The 25,111-nt window shown below is 28.7% G+C and overlaps 2 protein-coding genes and 1 long non-coding RNA gene across 3 annotated transcripts; all 3 read right to left on the reverse strand.

The window, feature by feature from the left end:
- Positions 1 to 3,010: 3,010 nt before the first annotated feature.
- Positions 3,011 to 6,005, reverse strand: LOC119684258 (gamma-butyrobetaine dioxygenase-like). Its single transcript, XM_038098262.1, has 5 exons — positions 5,495 to 6,005; positions 4,548 to 4,764; positions 4,320 to 4,446; positions 3,535 to 3,843; positions 3,011 to 3,371 (listed from the first exon to the last, which is right to left on the reverse strand). Exons 1-5 carry the CDS (start codon positions 5,777 to 5,779, stop codon positions 3,059 to 3,061), a joined length of 1,251 nt encoding a protein of 416 aa, XP_037954190.1. The 5' UTR covers positions 5,780 to 6,005; the 3' UTR covers positions 3,011 to 3,058.
- A 2,057-nt stretch (positions 6,006 to 8,062) lies between these two features.
- On the reverse strand, positions 8,063 to 18,801 carry LOC119684259. The gene is made up of 3 exons (XR_005252720.1): positions 18,698 to 18,801; positions 8,390 to 8,820; positions 8,063 to 8,332 (listed from the first exon to the last, which is right to left on the reverse strand). It is a non-coding gene; the product is annotated as an uncharacterized LOC119684259 (long non-coding RNA).
- A 977-nt stretch (positions 18,802 to 19,778) lies between these two features.
- Positions 19,779 to 24,210, reverse strand: LOC119685049 (protein MLP1-like). The gene is made up of 4 exons (XM_038099236.1): positions 22,945 to 24,210; positions 22,230 to 22,334; positions 20,352 to 20,448; positions 19,779 to 20,248 (listed from the first exon to the last, which is right to left on the reverse strand). The coding sequence occupies exons 1-4, from the start codon at positions 24,109 to 24,111 to the stop codon at positions 19,857 to 19,859; spliced, it is 1,761 nt and encodes a 586-aa protein (XP_037955164.1). The 5' UTR covers positions 24,112 to 24,210; the 3' UTR covers positions 19,779 to 19,856.
- Positions 24,211 to 25,111: the final 901 nt, after the last annotated feature.

Raw genomic sequence — 25,111 nt, forward strand, 5'->3', positions numbered from 1 at the left:
TTGAAAATTTCACATTTCCTCAGTAAAATAGAAAATAGACGGTGTATATAACATTATATGACTTTTTACAAATTCTTTTTGTAAAGAATTTTCTTTTAGAACACGAATAATAATAAAAAATGTATATAAACGATTTGTAGGCAATAATATATAAATTAGTACGAAAGGGCTAATGCAGATAACTGACTTTTATGTTACATTCGGTTCGTTAAGTTTTATGAACTTATAAACAATAGCAACAGACAAAAAGGGTTAAAGTTTTCCTTTTTCTTTAAGGGCAGAAATAGTAAAATTCTAAAGCCTAGTATTACATGAACGTTTCCGCAAAAGGGTAAATTTTGTAGGCTGTTGCTTTAAAAAAAGAAAAGGTTGAATGAGAGGAGGGTAAATTTGCGGTTATAAAAGTAACAATTATTTTAAGGAAACAATAACTAAAGAAATTTCTATCGTAACAAATACTACAAAGTTGCCCCCAAAATTAATAATCACAGAATTATGTTACATTATTTTAGGTATAGACTATAAGAAATTAGATTAGAAATTAAGTATAAGTAGGTTATTATCTTTAACCTTTAATCAATATTACCTAAATACGGCCATTAATAATTATGACAACTCTTAAACTAAAAGAACCAAAACATCAGTAAATACTTCTTAAAAATTGGTCCGGATTTTAATATATAAAAAATATGTCGACACTCTGTAGCCACTAAATTGCTAAATCAACTATTTTCTTATAGCTATTGACACGTCAGACTTTTGTGGGCCCGCCAGACTGTGGGATTTCTGAAAAACTGTCCACGTGCTGTTATCTGTTTTAAACAACATTAAACAGATAAAATTATAATTTTATTAGCTTATAATAACTAGCACGTATGTTACTCATAGTATAAGTGTAAACAGAAATATTGGCATAATTAAATACTTTTTATTGCGCTAATAAATGTGTTTACACTCAAAATGTTGTTTATAATTTTACACGTTTTATGCTAATATATTTAATATATTTAATTTGGAGAAATAATTCTTAAAACTGCAATAATATTTGTAAAAACAAATTAAATGATTATAAACAAAATGTTTATAAATATTTTTTAATTCTACGAATTTTACGAAAAACAAATTTATTTCAAGGCCAGCTTGTATCTGCGAATTAATTTTAGTTTATATCTCGCACTTTTTCATTAATAAAAACACCCAATACATGTCTTATCATTTTATGCTTTCACTCATAACTTGCGATGTTTCTTATCAATAAATATACTCATTTTTGTAGGAGATATGACTCAACATAAATTTTAATCAATTTTGCTTGACAACATAATTAGTAAAATTATAATAATTTACATTGAAGCATATATTAAAACTATAGAACAAATATTCTTACATATTCTAAAGACCGGCGCAAAAACTTTGATACTAAATAACGATAAGAATTTCCATAAATTATTAAGACTACCTCAATAGGTGGATAATACACACAATGTGACTATTATTAGTTACTGTTCTTTCCACAATATCTTTTCTTCATTATAATATTAATTTCTTTGACGAATGTGACGCATCGAAAAGATAACGAAAAGACATAAGAAGGGTTCAAACAGTAATGATGAAGCAGCAACAAAAATTTGATTAATTTATTGAAATTTGGTTGACCATACAACGTTCTTTTATAGGAAATATTCGAATTTTTATTTAAAGTAATCTATGACGATTCATAATAGGTTGAAAAAATCCAGCAAGTAATCAGTTGATATATTGATAGAATACTCTATTTAACAACAAAAGAGTTTGAAAAAATTTTCATACAACTAGTTTCAAAATAAATATCAACGTTTGGATGCCTCTAAATTCCTAAACCTGAGTAAAAATAATTTTAAAATTATAAAAAAAAATAAAATAATATTAAAATTATACGGTAATACAAAAATATTTTGGATTATACACGATAATCCTCTGCAAAAATGACAACCGTAAAAAGCAATTAAAAAGACATCCACAATTTCTCATAGTTCAATCAGGTCAGCTTCTGCTTTTTTAGCAACATCGAAACTATTATGTATTTATATATAAACCATGCGCAATACCGATTGACTATATTAGGAACTTTATTTCTAACATATTATATATATTATATATAATATCTAAAAATTATATAATATATTATTTTAGCCAACTCCAAGACGCTTCTCTAGAAAGCTTCTATGTCCCTTAAAGAGATTTAAGGTGGTTTTTTAGTCTATGTGTTCTTATATGGTGCCGCGATAGGCCAATATCTAACTTAACCGAAGTAAACTTAATCTATGTGCAAAACATTAAAAATAATGTAATGCGGTTATCATTTGGTTATCATTTGGAGATAAAACTTTACAACTGCCACAATTGATTACAAGGACCGTAGTGTTCCGGAACCTTATAAGGAAGCTAATAAGGTTGTAGTAAGGTTGGCATTCATTATAACCTATTTGCATTTAACCAAATCAACAATTCAAGTCTTTCTCAATGCAGGTAAAGCAAGATTTTGAAAACAAAAAATCGTATCTAATCAATGGGAAATGTGTTACGTTTTATCATGATATTGCTGAGTCACACATATTTTATGAATTGGCAAAAACTAAGAGACTTTATAAAGCGCTTTGATATATCCATATCACAAAGCTCTGACATTGTATCATCAGATTATAATTTGTTCTAATAGCTGTAATACTTTTTCGCTAACATCACTATTAGTGCAGATTTTTGACCTCAAAAGAAATCGTAGGAAAATTAATGAAATCAGCATTTCAATTACTAGATTCTGAAATTCTTGAAAGGAGTTGAAATGGGTCAATTGGACAAAATAAACTATATTATTTGTATAAAAAATTGCTTGTGAAAAGTATTTACAATTATAGTTCAGTTTTGATTGCATTAAAATAATTTTATATATTTTTATTTATAATTTTAAATCATTTTTATTAAATTTTATAAAAATAAAACTCTTTATAAAAAATTAAATAATACTATCTTATTAATAAAAGAATCGATATACTAAAAAAATGAAATATGTTTGCCATATTCAATTTAACATTTTTCTAAGCACACGCATCCTTGAGTATATTATATCCCAATCGACAAATCCGCCAACTATGTGACGTACATTCTTTTCAGTATCATCGTAACCAGTACGTCCATGCAACATACGTAGATTGTTGAACGTTAAGACATCTCCGGGTGCTGTTTTAAACGATACCGCCTGCTCGTGTGCCATACGTACAAACATAGCATAGGCGGCATACCAAGGCGCCACCTTGTCTATATCAACACTGAAATGATTGTCACGCTGAGGAACGCTGTGATTGATGCGTGCATACTTGCCATCGGCATCCAGGCTACGAAATGAGGTGTAAAAGAAAATATAAGTTTAATGCTAAGTCGGGCACAAAGGAAGTAAATAATGCAATCAATGAAATCGGTGTCAATTTTTTGTGTTAACAACCTTCAGCAATGAAGTTGTCAATCAGAGCAACGAGTTAATGTTGAAAGCATACTCACTTGATGACAGGTGCACGCCAAATGTTATGAAACTCAACGCCTCCATCAACGCCAATATCACACCAATCCACTGGCGTTTCAGTAAGGATTTTAAAATGCTTGGGATGCTTGACACGCAATTGATCGGCTATATTAAAGGCATCGGTTAGTGTGTTCCAACCGCCTGTGGATTGTGATTGTTCTAGGGTGTGCAAAATTGTGACACTTGGTTTGTATTCATAATATGGCAAATCTGTATGAAGCGGTAAGGGCTCAGCTAGATAGGAATAATTTTTTGCACCGGGACGAGACTTTACACTGAACTCTTCACTACAAAAGGAAGAAAAATAAAATTTGAATAGTACATTATTTTTTTATATATCTTAATATAAATTTTTAAAATAAAAAATTTTGATAATGTATATGTAAAAAAATTATATGAGTAAATTTAGACAATCATGCAGACTAAATATACATTTAATTGGATTTTAATTTTTTTTAACAAATTTAAATGAAATATTGTTTGATTGTTTAATTAAATTCAATTCTCGCTCAAAATAAAGATTTATGAATTAAACATATAAATTGTTTTCATTTGTGTTGCCATCCAGACCACCAGTCAACCAATTGATACATTGGAGCTTCGTCACCTTCATGAGCCCATGGGTTATAAACCCATGCCCTTACTGCATCGCCAGTATATTCGGGCGTATCAAAAACTCCAGCCTAGCAGTTGCTTGCTATACAATATATTTTTACCAAAAAACATTTTTGGCTAAAAAAGGTTAATTAATAATTTTACATACCCATAAGTTGTTTTGCGTATAAAACCAACACGATCTGCTAATGTCTTAACTACTCCAATGTCGAGAGGTGAGTTTTTCAATAAGCAAACTCCATAAACTGCTAAGGTCTCCAACAGTTGAAGTAGTGCTAAAAAATTTGTGAAATATATATGTATTTTTTTTTATATTCTCTTTTATATTAACATTAATTATAAAATTTTATTTTTATTTGTTTTTTATTATACTTACATTCATCCTTTTCCATTACATCTTTATATTCAAATTTTTTCAAAATTTTTTGAAACTCTGGTTTACTCCAATGCTTAGACTCTGGACGATACCATTCACTTATGTATTTTTGACGATTTTCAGTAGAAAAGTCTCTTTCCTTCAACCAATTCAAGTCAAAAGTCGATGTATGCTTATCAGACCAATTTATTTTTACAGCATTTTTAGAATCATCAGTCTATTTTAAAAGAATAATGGATTTTAATAATAAATACAATGTATTTTCTGTCTTGAGTAAAAATTTATTTGTATATAGTTTTTCTTATTAAAATTAATTTTTTATTATAATATTTAGCTAATTATTTTATTAGATGATTATTTTATTGATAATTTATTTAACTTAATTAATTACTAATTATTAAATATTTAATTGTTAGTACGAACACAATTTATAATAATTTTTTGATTTTTACCGGGCTTATGTCGTCGCACACTTAAGGCGGTTAGAAATATCTGTGTTGTTAAAATTTTATAAAAAAATTAAAATATAATTAAAAATATTTAACACAAATTAATAAGTTTAATTTTTTTATAATTTTTATGTGTTAAATAAACGACATAAGCCCAACGAAAATCAAAAACTTAATTAATCAATTTTATATATAAATTTCTTATTTTTTATTTAGATAGTTATTTTATTATTTTTACATTAAAACTTCTTTTTTATTATAATGTTTAGCTAATTATTTTATTTGATGATTATTTTTTTTGATTAAATTTCTTATATTATTTTATAAATAATTGGTTATCACTGCATCAAAAACATTATTATTTTTCACACTTCTCATATTTTTATTTGTTCTTAATAAATTATAAATTTTCATTAATTCATATTATTTCATATTATTTCTAATTGTTGACTGTTATTATCAAATTATTTTATTTATTTTGATTAAATAAACACCTACCACAATATGTTGCACCTTAACTGCCATGTCAAAGTTATTCCAACGTAATGGTTTACGACTTAGTGAATCCTTATGGAAGCATTCATCACATAAACAATTGTCACGTAACCAAATGCCTGGAAATTTCATTGTTTGCTGTTGCTTCTCATGTTCCTTAACTAAGACCATTTGCACTGATTGATCCTGCTGCTCCTGAACACTGACACTTATGCTACGCATGAAGCATTTTAATGCCTTCGTTGTAGCCACCAATTGCCGTCCACTTCTCTGTGTAGTACTAATCATTATTTTTCAATTGAAATGTTGAACAAAATGAAATTGCAAAATGTGAGATGTGATGTAGCGTTCCATTCACTGGTCCTCAGAGAAATGAAATCATTTTTCTTAGTCGCTTTCATTTCAACTATGTGATTCTTTCTAGTTTCCGTCAGCTGATATTTTGCTACCGACTTCGATACCTTCGCCTGACGACTTGATTATTCAACTGGCGAAAGAATTCATTTCGCTTTTAAAATTTTTCAATGTCAGTTTGCTGACCATGAGTTCAATAAACTATTACTTTCTTAATTTTGATAATATTTGTAAACAAAAACATTTATTGCTACTTTGTTGCTTTATTAATTAAAATCTCGTTTAAACTGCTGCAAGTAGCGAACCGATAAGAATTTGTCATACCGTTCATACATGGGGTTTCTTCCACTGCGAAAAATATTTAATAAAAATATAATATTTGATTCATATTCATTTTATGATTATTTTTTAAATTCTTTAACCAAAAGTTAGGTACAATAAACGCACTATAAAGCGAATTTTTACTGAAAACTGTTATAATCTCTATAACGAATATAAAATCTAAAAGAAGATAATACTTACAAAAGTGATAGTATGTAAAAGATTTTACTTGGTTATTACTTACCAGAAGATAATTGAGCATTTATTTGAATATATTAGATTAGATTGGATTTTAAAATAGGTTAAGAACTTGTCACCACGTCACTGCATCCTTTGATGATTATTGTGACATACCCACTTTAGTTCCATAGACGAGTAACAGTTAAGAAAGTCATAATGTACTTTGGAGAAATGTTGTCTAATTCCGTTATAAGTGGATAGGCAGTGTATAAGTACCGAAGTATGAGTCTGGCAAGATTATCACAGTGACAAAGAGTGTGTTTTGCTGTTTACTCTTCTTCGCAACAAAGTCTGCAGCTATCGTCTCTAGTAATATCTAGGTTCGATAGATGCTTTTTAACTCCGCAATGCCCAGTAAGAAACTTTGTGACAAGTCGAATGTGACTTCTGTTCAACATAAATAGCTCCCTTGTTGTGGCTTTTGATCGATATGGCATGAATTCTTTGGCTTGTCAACAGGCAATTGTATTGTTTAAAAATATACTCCAGCATTCCTAGAACAACATAGGAGAGTTAATATCAAAATTATAATGATGTCTCTTACCTCTAATAATTCCAACAACATAATAGTTGCTTCTAATACTCGTAAACTTCTACAAAGAGTTCAGTAATCACCCACAATTTACCTTGTCTTTTATCTGCATTTCTTTACTTAGAACAGGTAAAGGAATTACCTCATCTAAGAAGTAGCCTCGTCAACAGTACGAATTCATCACTAACCAAAATGAGAAATGACTTGTAAGTCGTATTGTATGCCTTAACTTAACTAATAATCGTTGAGAATATTAGAGTACCACTCACATATAGAAGAAGTTTTTCTTCCCAATAGGTAATCTCCCACATAATTAGTGTTCAAACGATCATCCATTGTAGTGTCCATTGTAGTGATTGAGTGCGAGTTGTTACAAGTGGCTTATAAAAAATAGAATTGATATTGCCTAATATCCCCATTGTAGTTAATTATAATGCTTTCAAAGGAAGTTTTAAAAATAGACTTATACTAAACAAAATTCTTCCAAAATCGAAAAAGTAAGGGTGCTACTAACATTTTCTAATTAAAATAATTTGAGGTCAAATTAATAAGGGTATTTAGTCGCTCTGCCAAAAAATTAACTCAAAACTCAAATACAAACAAATTAATTCTAAAAAAATACATCTAATATCAAAATAATAAAACTGCTGTTCTCGATCCGTCCAATTACGAATTCAAAACTGGCTTAAAAAATAAACCAAAGCTGCTATTCACGCTTTGTTGAATCATCAATTCAAAACTGGCTTAAAAAATAAACAAATTTTAAAATAAACAAATTTAATGACAAACAGCTGAATGCTTTCTACACAAATGCTTAAATATTTCATACAAAACTACGTAGGTCGTCAAACATCTCAAATTTACATATCACAAAAATAATCCCATTTATCAAGCGCGTGTCTTGGTTTCATTGAAGAAGTTTATTTCTAGAATTTTATATTCAAGAGTATGGTAGTAAGATATATGAGAATAGAAACGTCTTTAACAAATTTAACAAATTATAATCCTAAATATCAGTTTTGAACGATTAAACATAAGCACCGTTGACAGTAACCCCGGTGACTTAGCCTAGTTTTATGTAGATGAAAAATTCAAGCAATGTTTTTTGAAAGAAACCACTTAGCTATTGTGTATGTAAAGATACGCATTTATTATATTTATATAGTTAACTGATTTAAAAAATAAACATTTAAAACATTTGAACCTAAATAATAGGGAAACCAGCTAACTCATCAGTTACAACAGACAAGTCCCCAAAAACACCACCAAGCGACGAATTTCATCAGTCGAACCAGCAAAGAACATCAGCATAGAAAGCACAATTGACATCATATTCAAACTCTCTGATTCCAGAACATGAAGTCAAATCTGGGCTCATCACGCCTATAATGAGGCTACGAAAATAATATATTTAAAATTATACATATTTATTTATTTATTTTTTTAATTACCTTTTTAGCAGCTTTAAGTACTTGACGACATAATGGACATCTTAGGGTGCGTCCCTTGTTAAAGCGCTTTACTTGTAAAAAACAACAATGGCAAAAAATATGACCACATTTGGTTTTGATTGGAGTTTTCAGTAAATCCCTACAAATGGGGCATGTTGTTGGCATTTCAACCATTGTGTTTTTTCTTCTTCTTCTTCAGCGATAATTCTGCAATCGCAGTTAGCCTTGAAATGTATCTCTCACTTTGCAATTAATGTTGCGGTTCCAGCTGCGCATATATTTCTCCAAAAATATATGTCCAAGTGTGGTGTATTGGAAAATACCTTCTGATTTGTATTTAAAACGAATTAATTTTGAATTTTGTAGTCACGAAGAAAAGTTTGTTCACATAGGATTTTAACTTTTTCGTTACATAGATTTGAAACGTATTCCTAACAAATTTAAAAATATATGTAATTATAATTATTAAATCATATTTTCAATCCTCAAATAAATTTAACAATGCTATATTGATGACTATAAACAATAGTAACATTTTATATTTTTGAATTTATAAATTTAAGCTTTCCTTTAAATTCATTATAAATTATTAGTTAATTGCTACACATTCCTGAAAGCTAGTGAAAGCAATGAAGGCCAAATACAGCTTGAGACCGCTGACAGATCAGATTAATTGAAAGTCTGAATTCTAAAAATTTATAAATCCGTCATATAGGTTTCACATATTCTAACAAAAAAAAATTGCTGCTTATTAACACTATGACTTCATTTTCAGATATCAGGGCAATGATCTAAGCAATTTTTATCTATAGACAAATAGAATAATAGGTTGTTTACAAAAATGTGAACTGAATGTATTATGGTCTCGATCATAGCAATTTAGCAGGTGATAGAAGTATTTTTAAAAAAAAGACACCTTTTTATATATTTAATCCAACTTCAACAGAACAGATTTATTGAGTTTCCTTCAAGCAATTCCACTTTCCATTCAAAAAAGATGATTAAATAAAATAGCTTAAAACAACTCAAAAGTCTATATATAAATTCATTTAATGGGTTATCAAACAAACCTTTTTTTTTGCATTTCTACAGAACTATAACAAAGTAAATATGAAGTGTATAGTCATTAACTGAAAAAAATGGATTATTCGCTAATATAAAAAGTTTCGAATTGATCAAAAAAATGTGGTATACTCTAAAGAGATAATGTGTGAGTTGAAATTCCTTAGTTGGTAAAACGTTAGTTGAATGTAGTGAATTACTTTACCTACCATATTTTTTAAATACAACATCTGCAATATATCACTTATTTTTCTCTCTTCAAAAGATTTTATATGGATAGAAAATGAAAATTGACCTAGATCAGTTAATTAAAGTAAGTTTTATAACCATGGAATTATAATATTGCCAGAAAGATGACCAAGGATATTTCACTTATATAGGCAATATATTATCAAAGAAGTGAAGTTTTATGACCACTGCATTTATAATATTATCATTTTTAATATTAAAGTTTAATAGATCTTATTAAAAATTATAGAGTGTTTTTTATATATAAAAATAATATATATTTTATATTAAATTTATTTTCAATGTCCGGAAGGAAATGTTGACGGAAGGAAACTAAATTCTTAATATAAACTATTAGTTTCCATAGAGAAGATTTTATCGAACAGTAGTGAAATTGCAACAACAAAATTTTTTTTTATTATTTTTAATAAATTAAATTTTTAGTTAACCATACAGCTGTTTCGAGTATTGTCTAATTGCCTTAATTTTTTATAAAATGTTTAAAGCAATATATAATTCTTTACTCATGGTTAGACTGAGATAAGTCTAGTAGCTTACTTCCTAGTTATGATATATGCGTGTGTTGCTAAACTCTTTTGGCTGCAGTACCGACTGTTGAGCGAATTCACGATACTAGTTTCAAAAAAATAAGTGATATAAGTATAAAATTAATATATACGTTGAGTATATTTAAAATTTGAAACAAAAAAATTGATCGAATTTTTCTGCTGCTGTACTTATCACCGTTGATCTGAATGCCTAGTATACTATTAATGCCAGCTTGGTGAAACTAGTTGTGACTCTTATATTACTAATACTTGCGATCTAGTAAAGACATCAATACTAACCTTTATAATTCTTTAAAAAAAGTAGACAGAAAAGGCAATAGGAAATAAATACTATATTTTTGTAATATATATTTTAAAAGTCATCTGGTTCAGTGATCTGATCCCTAGTAATATTATGCCAATAAAATAAGGCTTGATAGGACTTGTAGTACACTGTGTCTATTATAAATTTTTACACATGTGTCTAAATATATGTCAAGCCAAATATATATATAGTCAAATCTATATAAATACTATATTTTGAGAAAATTAAAAGGAAAGGGCAATAAGAACCAGATTCGTATATATATAAATTTTTTTGTTGTACTTATTTTTAAAGTGTATTGAGTACGTTCTTCAATCTTAATGTTGAGAACTACTACTCGCTCGTTTGTGACGTTTCACATTTTAAATTTTGCAGACACTTTGTAAATTTTTTAAAACTGATAAGAATTGATTGAAATACCTATTAAATATATTTTTTTTTTGCCTTTACAGACATAAGTAGACTGATTATATATAAAAATATCATTTTATGATAATGAATGATTTTAATTCAAAATGAAACAATGAGCATTTATAATGAATAATAATAATTATTTGCTTAATGTATACTATCTAATTAACTAAACCGGCATTTTCCGCCTACATATCGGCGTTGTTTGTCCATCTGCAGTTGCTTTGTATCTGTAAGAAATCAGCCCATATTATTTCGCCATTCCGCAAAGAACACGTCGCCAACTATACAAAATTGTATTTAATTTATATTTTTATTTACTAACAGCAACTGCGATAATAAATATCGGCGGACATATCAGGGAGCATGTCGCCTGATTTTGTTATGAAACATAAACAAAAAATAAATTTAAAAATTAAAATAAAATAAAAAAAAAGTCTGGTGCGTGTGTGAAATTTTTGGTGATTTTTAATGGAAGACCCCCCATTCATTTTTTTTTAATGATATAGCAAGTTTTTTGACTGAAACGTTTTATTGATATTTTTGGAATAAGTAGATTTTTTTAGCTGTTATCAGCTTATATAGACTTTATAGCTTATTTTAATTGCTTAGAAAGAAATTTGTTAATGAGCAAAAATACCGTGAATTGTATATTATATGAAAATCATGCAATTTAACAAATATATTTTATATAAATTGAATATTTATTATTTATATGAATTTTTTTTTTTTTGTTTTTTTGTAATATTTCAGGTTTTTACTTTTTGTCAGTGAATTTCTTTTTCCTTCTTTTTTTAATACATTTTAATTAATTTGAAATTCATTTATTTAGATACATCGCATTTGATGATCAACAATTACGAGTATGACTTGAGCATTTAATAAATTTTTGCAAATGCGCAAAACTCCATAAATAAAACAAATGAAAATGAAAAATTAAAAGCAGCTCATAGAATATTAAAAATGCAAAATTAATTTTTGCACAATTGCATTGTAATCGATTTTGCATAATTGTCAACTGCAACGCTTTCATATATCGTTTGCGCCTTAATCCCTTCGAAATGATATCCTTGCAAGCGAGACTCCCACTACGACTGCCGCTATTGCTGGTACTGGTGCTTCTGGTACTGCTGAGCTACCGCTCTTGTACAGGCGTAATCTATCAATATTCACAGTACGTTTGTTAATTATTATTACTGTCATTGACTACTGCCGCACATATATACACTCCCACACCCGTACAGTCACAATGCATGCAGTCAGTCAGTCAGTCATGCATGATGCATCCTTCTATGGCATTTTGTTTCAATACAAATAGTATTTTTTATATATTTTTACACTGTATCCTGTCAATCAATATTGTTGTGTTAATAACTTTACGACGTTTGTGAATGTTGATTGTAATTTTCGATTTTTTAGTTTGTTTTTTTTTGTACTCTTTTGCATTCTTTCGTCCTTTTTATCGAGCTTTTGCTGCATATCCTGCCATCAAGAAATGTGTTGGGAGCACATAAATGCATTTTTTTCTCTGCAATAATTCTGTAATTCTTTTTTCAATATATATTCCTTTTGTTTTTTGTTTTTTTTGTTTCTCATTTTAAGCTAGCATTGTTTTACTGCCGTCATTTTTCACATCCTGTTGCTATTGTTTCTAAAAAGGCTTAAAGTGATGCCAGGATGCTGTTTTGTTTCTCTTTTCAATTTTTTCTATACTCTTTTTTTATTAAGCAATATTTTTAATTTTAGCTTTTGGGCTTAATGATTGAGTCTGGAATAGTAACATAATGATAAATATTACACTAAAACAAAAGTATTAGTAGTGTCTTCCAGTAATTACAAACTCAAAAGGACACACATACAATTTATTACCATTAATCAAAATTAATATTGTAAACCCATGTTGCTTTAAAATAAATTTTAAAAACAGTCATTGAATATTATTTTCCATCATGAAAATAGGTAGTTTATATAAAATGTTCAGTTCTGTTTGTTTAAAGGCTCAGTTAGTCAGTACATACCGTAAGAACTAAAACGAACTAAAGCGAACTTAAGCAAACCTAAACCAAAGCGAAGTGTACAACCAACCACATCTGTGTATTTGCGAGAAACGAATTAAACAAAGTTCGCCGGATTTGTATGGTTGGTTGTGCATTTCGTTTTGACTTAAGTTCGTTTAAGTTCTTACGGTACTTATCGACTAACTGAGCCTTAAAACTAAGTGTCGTAGTTTGTTAAAATACTTGTCAGTTTCGTTAAAGATGATGTGCCTCCACGTTACCTTTAGTCTGCCACGTCTTCTTCTGCCGTGAGGGTTCCATTCAAGAATAGCTTCATAATAAATAAAAGTTGTTCAACAAAAAAGTAATCACACAACTGTAATCCACAATTATGTGTGCTGGTTCATCAAAACCTAAAAATGCTTTTTAGGATCGTCCGAATTTAATACATCCTAAAAGAATCTCATACAAAAAGAAAATATAACAGCAATATCACCCGTATATATGTTTAGATTACCCTGGCTATGCGTAAGCCAAGCATAGATTCATTAGTCTCTAGCAATACCATAGAAAGTAAAGATTCTATGTAATGTTATAGTAAGCATATATGTGCTAATTTAAGCAGTACTTAAAACTCTAATTCTCAAACAAAGCAACCAAATATTTCCTACAAATTTCTTTAAACAAATTTTTACTCAAGATTATTGGTGAAATTTGAACCCAAACCCTCTTGCCTTAGTTGCAGTATACATGGATTAAACTATTCGAGCAACTGACCTATAAATACATAATGAATAATAAATAAATACTAAATAACTGCTAATAACTACTTTAAGTTGAACAAAATAGACAAACACGACAAATAAACTTAATTAGCAGCAAGGCAGACAATTAATCAATTCATTGATACAAATTGTTTATATAGAAAACAATTATATTGTCCAATAACGCAGTCAAAAATTCTTTGCATCATTATCATAGTCTAAACCGCTTAGTATAGACAAAGTTAAATTGATAAATTCGAGAATCTGGCCACGGTTTATGCTGGAAATATCGCCTAGTATGTTTAAGAATGAGAGCACTCAATAGCTTAAGCCTGGCTCTGGACATCCTGGACATAGACACATAGACCTTTTCTATGGGTATTGTTAGACATGTACTACAGGGTAGACCGAGCTTGACCCCATGCCGTTCTATAACCCATTGCTCTGTTATAACAGATGTTAAACTAGATACTTCGTAATAATATCACCTTAATAGCATATTAATAAACTTTTAAAAATTCTACTCAGTTAAACAACAATAAACAGAGCTAATGAAACATCAGAGCAGTTAACCACCAGAACAATAAAATAGCAACAAAAAACTCGTTCTGATTATAGAGCAGGACATGAACAGGACGTGAAACAAGGGCAAAGAGCAATGCTAATTCTTAATAAACACGAAATTATGTTGTAAGGATTCTTAATAGGGAAAACCATACATTTTTCAAAGAAGTTGAAAAAATGATTTGTTAATGATTGCAAAAAAATATATATATAATATATATCATGTATGTATAATATGTATATAAAATGTTAATACAAATATCCAAATTGGTTACAAAAATGCATTAACAGAACAATGACTCCTCAACAGTGTATATGTAGCATTCCACAGTTAATAATAATTTTTTTTTTCCATTTTACTTATAACGTTTTTTTATTAATTTTTTTGTGATATCTATGCTATAATACACCTTTGAATCGTAAAAGCTTTTTAAAAGCGTTTGCAGCATTACAATCCCGATTGATAGGAATTGAAGCATGCAACATTCATTTAAAATGTGCTTCCAAACAAAACTATTGTTCTCCGAGAAATAATGCACTTTTGTAGTCTATCAGATTCCCCTCAGGATGTTTGCTGCAATTAAACAAAAAACAAAGAAAATTGTCGATGTTTAAACTAAGATTTAGTACATAACGATTTGTTTTGAATTATAAATACTTTAATTTTCATATCAAGAGGCGTTCTATCGCCTATCTTTAAATCAAAAACTAACTTCTGAAGTTATTAAATCTGAAATTAAAAATACAAAATCAATACGATGGCTGTTAATTAAGTAACGACACACGTGTTTTTTTACCTTTAAACAAACGAAATCATGGACAACAACAACAAAAAAACTATATATGGTGGACCCACTGAACCTAACAAAAATAAAATTTCCATTTTATTTATGGAATTCAAACACAACAGCTCATCTTATATTCTTACCTATACTGTTTAAGAGCAGATATTGTTTAAGATATTTCCCAAGAATATGTAGGGATGTTTCTGCATCTTCTATACATTATGTACACTCGGTGATTATTAAAACTGCACTTTGTGCATATTTTGATATGGTTGTTTTTTTTTTTGGATTTGATTAAACTTAAGCGATTTCTACTAACTTCAAAATTTAGCTTCGAATCACATTGTTACCTTAATGCAACTTCGTCATCCAATTTTCTAAGTTTTAGGTTAGTCGAATTCGAACATTTGGATAAAAGACTTGAAATATTTGAAAATAATCAAAATACTCAAAAATATTCGATCTACTGGAATAGTAAATCTGATTCATGTCTCATTGAATTGTTCTTTTTTGGCAATTTAAATATCTAAAATTCATGTGGTCCCGTTTTTTTTAATTTTGTTTTGTTTTAAACAAATACACATAGGAAATTCTCAAGGTACATATGATGTTTGAATATAATCCAGTAAATCGATATGCTCGATATGGTTAAGTACATACGTACCCGAACATTGAAATTTCAAACCCTTTAAAATTTTTTAAACCCTTTAAAGTAATATGTAAAGCACTATATTATACATATACATTATGTTAACACAAACACTAAAACAAACTACGTTTGAAACAACAAATGCAGAAAATTAGACACTAGGTACTTAATTGACTGATACCGATCTTACATAGAAATGAAACATGTCATAAATTGGTAATAGTATAGACCTTTGCAAAGTCTATATTTTTAATAATAAGGGTTTACTTTTTTAAGCATTTCATTTCTGTCCTATCCTTCTAATAGTTTTCACTCTATCTTTACGTTTCTCTCATCTTTATCTCACTAATGTCATCACAAACTAAACTCTAGTATCACTTGATTCCTAGCTGCCAGATTTTGCAGGACATTCACCATCTCCGAAACCAGTAGAGAGTTTATCGAAATTGCACCTCAAGCGTTGTGTAATGCCTAATTATATGACAGAAGGATTATTCTCTTCTGTATTGTTTTCTGATAATAGATATGTTGTACAAATATTTATGGCATAGATTTATAATAATTTCTAGAGTGACGAATATTCGGTTTGCTGAGTTCTAACAGAACTCTGAAGTTATGAACTTGGAGGTAATGGAGTGTAATTATATTAAAATATAATAATGTATTTTACTTCCCTTTAATCCCTTTAGGTGTACAACCTCTTTATCATGCACACAATATGAATGTATTGGTACATTCAAATTTGTATTAATAAAAACATAAATACACCTTACAAAATCCTTAGTCGCAAAGGCACTAAAGGTTTTCATAGTATGTATAAACTTAAACAAAAGTTTAATGAAGTTGACTTTTGGGACATAAAAAATAAATAAAGTAGAATTGAAAGTCTTAATAATTTAATTAATAGATTAAATATGTAAAGTTTATTAAATAATTGTAGACTTGAGACAAAAGTTTGACCTCTTTAAACTACATCAAAGCCATTCTCTGTGAGTGACATAATAGATGTTATTGGACTTAGTATAAGAAATTAAATAATTTTATCAGAAAATATGTTGTCTTGATGAAATCTTATATGAAATTATTTGATGAAAATTTTTAAGAATTTGTTAACTCTCAAAGATTTTATATTTATATATATCTTATGTATATAATCTACATAGCGTAGATTTATTTATATTGTATTTATATACAATATATCAAATTTTTAAGTCTTGAAAAAGACAGTATCCATCTGTGACATTTAAATACGTGAACTACACGTAAAAAAAATGTCTCTATTCTTTAGTGTATATTTTAACACATACTTGCATTAACATTATTTTTTCCTGTATTTTTGCATTTAAATCTATTCGAGGTATACACCATTTGCATATAATCGCATGAAATATGGCGTCGCCCGCAAACGTGCACCGGAAGTGGTTTTGCCGTTACAAAGCCACTGAGTTTGCAAATAATACACAAAAGGCGCGCGTTTTGCTCTAGGCTAATTAGGCTCACGGGCAGCATTACGTTGGTTTTGTACACCAACACACGTACACACAAAGTGAAATACCCACAAGGACGCACTCCAAACCTGAAAGATTTGCCGCGAAGTGAAGTCCATAAATAATGCAAGTACAAACGAAGTGTGCGAGCACGAATGTTAGGTAAGAAACCTGGATTTGTTAATATAAACGACGCATAATTAGCAAGTAAATGTACCCACTTTTGGCAAGGACACTTCAGCTGCAAATTGGCATACCTCATTGTTAACATTGCACTTCCGTTATTTCCGCACTTAATTGTTAGAAGTAAGAACGACCCCAAGGTATTGCAACAATATATCACAATCACCATAGAGGCGCTTAAAATTGCACGTACATTTTTGGCTAATTTATTTGTAAGGATATGAGAAGTATAAAAAAAAATTATTACTTATAAGCACTTGCAACTTTAATAAGAAATTATTAATGTTTTAATAATGAATTTTCTTAAGGAAATAAATTAAAAATAATAAAAATTAATAATAACTCCAAAATAACTTCAAAACGACGTTTTACGAGGACTCTGCCGCGATTCTCTGCCCGATGTCAGAATGCATTACTTAGATACTCATATAATTTGCAAGTTTTAAGATAAAATATATGTCAGCTAATTAAAATTTTTGTGCTGCCTTGGATATTTGTTAAAAAAACACTATTAGTCATCGTTTCTAATTTGACAGGCACGAGTTCTACGCCTAGCATTTGAAGTCATATTGTAATTATATACGGACTATAATTAAATAAAAATTCGAATATTTTCTAAGACCACTGATGATACGTTCTTAACAATACTCGAAACAACATCGTATGGTTACTCAAATTTCAATAAATTAACTAAAATTTTTATTATTGTTTCTTCATTTCTGTTCGAACCATTCCAACTTTTAAAATAGCTTCTTTGTCATCATAAGAAGCTTAATTTTCAGCAAAAATAATTAACATTATAAAATTTTTGTTGTTGTTTTGTTTCTTCATTACTGTTGGAACCCCTCTAAAATGTTTCATATTTAAATAAAACAAAATGGACAATATATATTCTTAATTCACAATATACAATAATACTATATATTGGTCTTTCCAAAAATCTTGATACAAATTGACTGCAATGCCAGATGAACAGAGTTCACATATCAAAACACACAGTGAAAAGAACAATTGAAACACACAATCAACTTTGATGTCAACTTTTAGAGAACCCTTTAAGGCTGCAGCAGACAACTGCGCCTAAACATGGTACTACATACAATAGCTTAAGAGCACCGCTTTAATTTAGAGATCTACGGAAACACTTCAACAACATAATTCGCGAGTTCAATGACTACAGAAGATTAAATTTGAAGAAAAACTCGATTTATTCAATTACATTTAGGACTATGAATACAATTTACTATTCGAACTTTAATTATATTAACAAGTTTTGAAGTTTTTAAATGAGAGTCAAAATCTTACCTTTAAATAAGACAGCCGCCTTTAAGATACATGTCAGAAACTTCTTCGCTTTTAAAATTTTACTCCACAAAAAATTTACAAACACAATTAAAACTTTCAAAATTTTTTCTTTATTATTTTTCTTATCTAATAATTATTAAAATTTAATAGATTAGTTTTACTATGACAACTAGTAATAAAAAATGAGTTGAAATATACTTTCAAATGGTTTCATTTCACGCATTAAAACGTTTAATCTAAAATGTGCTTAATAAAAAAGGAATATATTTTATAAGCTCAATTAAGGGAAAACGCTAAAATTTGATTATTTCTTCAGTATATATTAAATTAAGGTGAAGTTTCAATACTCAAATTTTGTGAAATAAAAAACATCAACGTAAAGTTTGATAAAAAATTACGGTTCGCTACGAGAACACAATGGCACTTTTTAAATTAAATATACTCCTCGGCTCGAGCAGGGAAAAACAAAAAAAAACAACGAATCATCTATAAAGGTTCAACGGCACGGCGGCGACTCAGCATTTTGAGGATTTTGATCAACTTCAAGGCCTCCCAATAAACAGCATTTTAAGCTTCGCAAAAGGTTACAGGTAGTTCTACACTCCGAGTTTTCTATTATACGGTAGCACAATGGACCGATACCCTTTGGATCGCCCGCATAACCTAACCTAACCTCAAATTTACACTATTCTTATTTAGATCGCAATAAACTAACAAAAACAATAATCTTTATTCAGAGACGTGTCTTAAAATTATTTTTCGAAAAACTTTAGAGAATGCTTCTTCTTTGAAGAAAAGTATTATTGACAAGTTTTCCCCTGGCATTTGATGTCTTTGTTCTATGTAACATTAGCAACCGCAATTTTCAACTCTGATATACTGATAGGTATATTATTCCAAAAAGTAATGCCAATATTTCACGTTTTTCACGTCATTAAAAATATAAAGAAATCAATAAAGCCTTCAACTAGAATCATTTACATTGGTTCCATTTTACTTCCTTACCTTATAGCACATCATATTATAGCACAGCTAATAAATAAATTAAAATTATATGATTCAATTTTATATTTAATCGTTTGCATTTATTGTAAAAAGTCAGTATAAACATATATATCTAAAGGCATTATTACAAAAAATTTTTATATTACTTTAGTATCTAAAATATTAGGGAATCTCTTTTTCTATTTTTCTCTAATCTATCACATTCGTTACTTAAATAAGCAATTTTTTCACGAAGGCGTGCATTAACAGCTGTTTGAGTCTCATTAAATTCAGTTAAACTATCATAATCATATAAAAGCGCAGGTTTATCTATAATTCCAGTCTCATAGCTCAGTTCATCCAACTCATTTCTTAATGACATTTGCACTAATTCTAAATTTTTTACTTGCGACTTTAAATCATCCTGTTCTTCAACAAGATTGTCATATTCTACTTGCTCCTCCTTGAAACTTTCCTGCATAACCAACTGTTTCTCTCGACAATGTGCAATAGAATGCAAGGCATGCTTAAATTCGATGTGCAATTTTCTGAGCTCAGCTTTACTTCCTGAAATAAGAGTGTATTCCATTTACAGTAATTACCCATACATATATGACAAAAAAAATGGTTTTTAATTATATATATATTTATATATATATATACAAAATACCTTCAATATGTTTATCAAGACTTTGCACTTCTGCGTTAATTCGATCAAAATGTTCTAATCGTAAATCATCTGTTATATGATACATGTCTTCATATTCCTAGTGATAAGTTAAAATCAAGTATTTAATATATAATATGAAAGTGGAATTATGTACATCTATTCCACATTTAATTTATTATTATTCAATATTTTTGAGAGCTTACTACCATATCATTAAAAGCTACTGTGAAATTTATTGTAATATTATAAACTTTTAATGATTGTGATAACTCAACTCCTCATATGTCACTAATATGCAATCAAGGTTACCAAGCATGTAAAATTTTTTATAGGATCAGGTTTTTTTTTGGTAAGAAAACAACTATACATTTATTTCGAAATCTGATATAATTTATTCAAAACAGTCATATATAACTCAAGGCATCACAGTGTAAAAACATGTCAAATGAGTGTCAGGCTCAAGTCACTAATATATATACCTATACACACAGTTCCCAAGCAAACAGAATTCATATATAAGAACACGTACTTTTTTTTTTATAACATCAATTTATTTTGTTTAAAACAATCCTTTCTGACTCAATATAAACTCAAAAATAATTTCAAACAAGTGTCAGGATGTACTTCTATATAAACAAAACGATTCTCTTCCATTTCCAAATGCAAATTCTCGCTGCGTCAAATTAAGAAAATACTGGGTATGGTTGACTACTCATTTCTAAGAAGTTTTATTTACATACCTTATATATATGTATTCAGAATTAAACGAAATGCATGTCGGAAATTTTATTTCAGAATAAAATGGCAAAGATACTTCATTTTTGTTTCAAAATCATTGTTATTGAAAAAATATGTGCAGGTGATGCCAGGAGTTAGGTTCTAACTAATATGACAGGTTGAAACTCAATTAAATTTTGATTTTCAACATATTCGTAAAAGAATATAAACATTTAGCAGTTACTTTGCATATCTTCATTTCTATGTCACAACTAATCACTATTTCTGTGCCTTACCGTTTAAATTTAACACATTGAAAGTACTCAATACTTAAATGACTAAATATACGGAACATTAATAACCGCTGATTAACACTACGGTTACCACTAAATGCATTGTTGCCAACTTTAAAATCAAGTTTAAAAATATACATAAGAAACATTCTTTATGACACTCATTAAGCTAATTGAAATAGCTAGAGAAAATTGATATCAGCGAAAAAATAGAAACTCCAGAAGTTTCAAAACTACACGTACTGGATTTAAACGGTGTAGAATCGCTAATCGGACTCACAATTTGAATAACCATTTTAACCAAACAACCAACGAAGTAACATTTATAGGTGAAAGCACACAATTGTAAAATCCTAAGGCTATATAATACAGACAGTCACATGACGAATAGTAATAGAAAATTTACGATATTTTTAGTCTTAAATAAACAATATGTTACACAGAGAATCATTTCGTAATTATTAATTTCTTTACTTTATACTATTATAATATCATGCAAGGCTATATCAGTGCATATATTTGTTCTTAGTACGCGCAATATCTAACATTTATTATTTACCAACACTGTTTTCGTCAACGTGAAGCGGCTGAAAATTGAAATTTTTCTTATTTTCTCATATATTTATATTTTTAATATATATTAAAAACAACAACAATTTCACATTTGATGTGACCATGACTACTTGCATAACATGGCCTTTGTGAATCTTATTTATGATAATTAGCAATTATAAACAATTGCAAAGATCTAAGTGGTATTAATGTCCATAATTTATCTTTCAAATAACAAATTTTTTTACATTGAAAATTTCAATTAAGAAAATATACATATCTTTAACTTAATAAATGTTCCACTTGTAACACTTACCTCAAATATTTTCGTTCTGGAATGTTGTTGTAGTATCAAACGCAAGCGTACTGCTCTCATATCTTTTCGTACAGCATTAAAATAGTTTAAGTGATGTTCAATCATCTATTTAATAAAAAATTTAGATTAAATTTCATTGTAATTTCAGTTGTGACGGTAGTGGCTATTTTACTTGATAGAAACTTTTATATTTACTAAATAAAAATAATTAATGAATACAATTCTTCTACAGCTGATTTATGATTTCGTTGCTGTGTAATAGCAAGTGAATTTGTTAATAAACTTTTATAGCAAGTTAACACCACTCCAAAAACAAAATGCTAACATACAAGTCAAGTATGTCTTTAGGTTAATGAACGCTGACTCTGAGCTTCAAATTTGGCAGGGCACAAATTTAACACTTAGCACTTGCTGTCTCAAAAAATTATTTATGAATAATTAAACATAAGAAATAATTCCAAAATTACTTATAATGTGAATTTGACAATACTCGATAATTTTTGGTTGACTCTATAGTCAACCAAAAATTCAATTAATTAATAATAATTACCATATAATAAACAAATATATACCATATATATTACAATTCACTAGTGTTGTAAACTTCTGTATAAAAATTTTACTACAGGCTAATATATTGATTTTAAATACTTTAAATTCTAAAATAAACATATCTTTCGAAAAACGTATGTTTTATACAATATATTAAACATACTTCCTTCAAAGATGCAGATCTGTTTGTCCCCAATGTTGTTCTTACAAAATCTTCAAACTCATTTTGAGCATTACTTATTTCTTCCCATAAGGCGTCAGCATGGCTTTGTTCTTCAGCTATCTTATTCCCCAATAGTTCAGTCATCGTACGCTCTTCTATTATCACACAATTTAAATTATCGTATAAATTCAATAGTTTTTGCTGTTCATTGCGATGTAATTTTCGATTCTCCATAATAAATCGCTTAGCCCCCTTTCTTCTAAAATAATGACCACACTTGCGAATAAGGAACTGATTAACTTGTTTCTCTTTTAATAAATGATCTTGAGTTTCTTTTAATTGATCAAGTAATTTACTTTTATCAAACGCACGGTAAAGTACTTCCTTAACTTCGAAATGTTCACATTTGTTTACAACATGTGTTATGATTTTAATGATTATGTTATGTATATCTTTATTTAATATACGCATAAACTCCTCTTGTGCAAGTAATTCAAAATCATAATGAATTGTCGGTTTATGTTCTGGTACTTCAAAAAATATTCTAGCATCATCCTCTACATCACTACTATCTCTTTTTATCACTTTTTCTACAATCAATTCTGGCATTATTATACTGAGATCTACTTTTTCCTCTTCGTCCGAATCAATAATGTCAGTTTTGTCTTCACGTTCTTCAGTTTTTTCAGTTTCTTCTTCTTCCATAGACGACAGTTTATCTCCGGTTAAAGGATCATAAAATTGCCCTTCTATTGACGCTCGACTTTTTTGACGAGTACTACTCCAACGTAATGATGTAGTTCTATCTGCTAAACTCATATCGCTGGGAGTTGCTGGTTCCTGGAGCAAATCAAAAAAATCTGGCAATTCTTCAAATTCATTTTTCAGCTCCTCGAAGGCTCGATAAGATAAACTACCAGTTGAAATTTCATCTGGATCTTTCTCTAAGTCGTCCATAGTATATAATGGTTTCTCAGCTGTAAGCATGGTAAATAAATCAAAGGGACCCTCAACGGGCCTATCTTCTGATGCAATGAATTCCGTATCTGAGAATACAGCATCCAATAAACTAGAAGTACTAGAGTTTTCTTCATGGAGTGATAAAGCTCGGATAGCTTGTGCCAATTCACTGGTAGGCTTGCCATGCTTGCGTTTTGATTTTGGCATTTTGATTTCTGCACGATAAAGCAGCCTTCCTAATGACTTCAAATTATTTTGCAATTAAAATAAATGAAAATAAAATTATAACGCAAAACTTAAAATATATTTGTTATATTTTATACATTATAACTTAATGATAAATGTTTATATTATTAATTTAACAAAAAAAAAAAAACAAAAACTCAATAGCTACTATTATAAATTCGTACAAATTGTTATGTTTTAAAAATTATTTCTAAAAATGACGAAAAATACAGTATTATATAAATAATATTGATCTCTGACTGTCTGCATTTGATATATCCGTTAAGACTTTATAAGCACAATGCCTCAATCTTCATTTTAAATTTTCAGTTCAGTTCAACCGTCTAAATAAATCATAAGTTAACATTTATCTTAAGTATAAAACCAAATAATTAACAAAAAATGTTTATTTTCATGCTTTAATTTACAAAAGAGCATTTCCAAAATTTAAGCATTTATGTATAATAATAGTCAAATCCAATAAAATTTTTAAATTATAAAAAATATAAGACTAGTCTTATAAATTCCTTATGAAAGCTAATAGTAATTTATATTATAACATTGGTATCGTTTTGCTTGTCAAAACTCATAATATTGTTTCCATAATTTTCCACTTTGTGACTTATTCCTGTCATATTACAACAAAACTGCTACCAACCGCTTTCAAATGTTCCATTTTGTGTCACGTGACAAGTATGACACTTCATTCTTTCTTCCTCATCACTTATTTTCTCTTTGTAACCTGCTTATAAGTACATAAATTTGCATGCTTCTTAAATCTGCTTTACGTACCCATCCAACGGTGATCACATGGGTAATACTGTCTTCCATACATAGATATGAACACATCCCCGTCCCATTCAGCAATGCAACTCTTTGCTGCATCTATATCTTTCTCATGTTTCGCTTTTGTTGTCATAATTCAAAGTGACGTTAAATTTAGTTTTATGCACTCATAAAACAAACTTTCCCATATACACAT

The sequence above is a fragment of the Teleopsis dalmanni genome, chromosome 2, assembly GCF_002237135.1.
Source record: "Teleopsis dalmanni isolate 2A chromosome 2, ASM223713v2, whole genome shotgun sequence".
NCBI classification, from domain to species: Eukaryota; Metazoa; Arthropoda; class Insecta; order Diptera; family Diopsidae; genus Teleopsis; species Teleopsis dalmanni.

Coding starts and splice junctions, on each gene's coding strand:
- LOC119684258 (XM_038098262.1), bottom strand. CDS start 5,779: ATGATTAGTACTACACAGAGAAGTGGACGGCAATTGGTGGCTACAACG. Junction 4,765..5,494: donor TTAAGGTGCAACATATTGTG/GTAGGTGTTTAT, acceptor CTTTTAAAATAG/ACTGATGATTCTAAAAATGC. Junction 3,372..3,534: donor TGGCGTGCACCTGTCATCAA/GTGAGTATGCTT, acceptor CTCATTTCGTAG/CCTGGATGCCGATGGCAAGT.
- LOC119685049 (XM_038099236.1), bottom strand. CDS start 24,111: ATGCCAAAATCAAAACGCAAGCATGGCAAGCCTACCAGTGAATTGGCA. Junction 22,335..22,944: donor GATCTGCATCTTTGAAGGAA/GTATGTTTAATA, acceptor TTTATTAAATAG/ATGATTGAACATCACTTAAA. Junction 20,249..20,351: donor TCTTGATAAACATATTGAAG/GTATTTTGTATA, acceptor CTCTTATTTCAG/GAAGTAAAGCTGAGCTCAGA.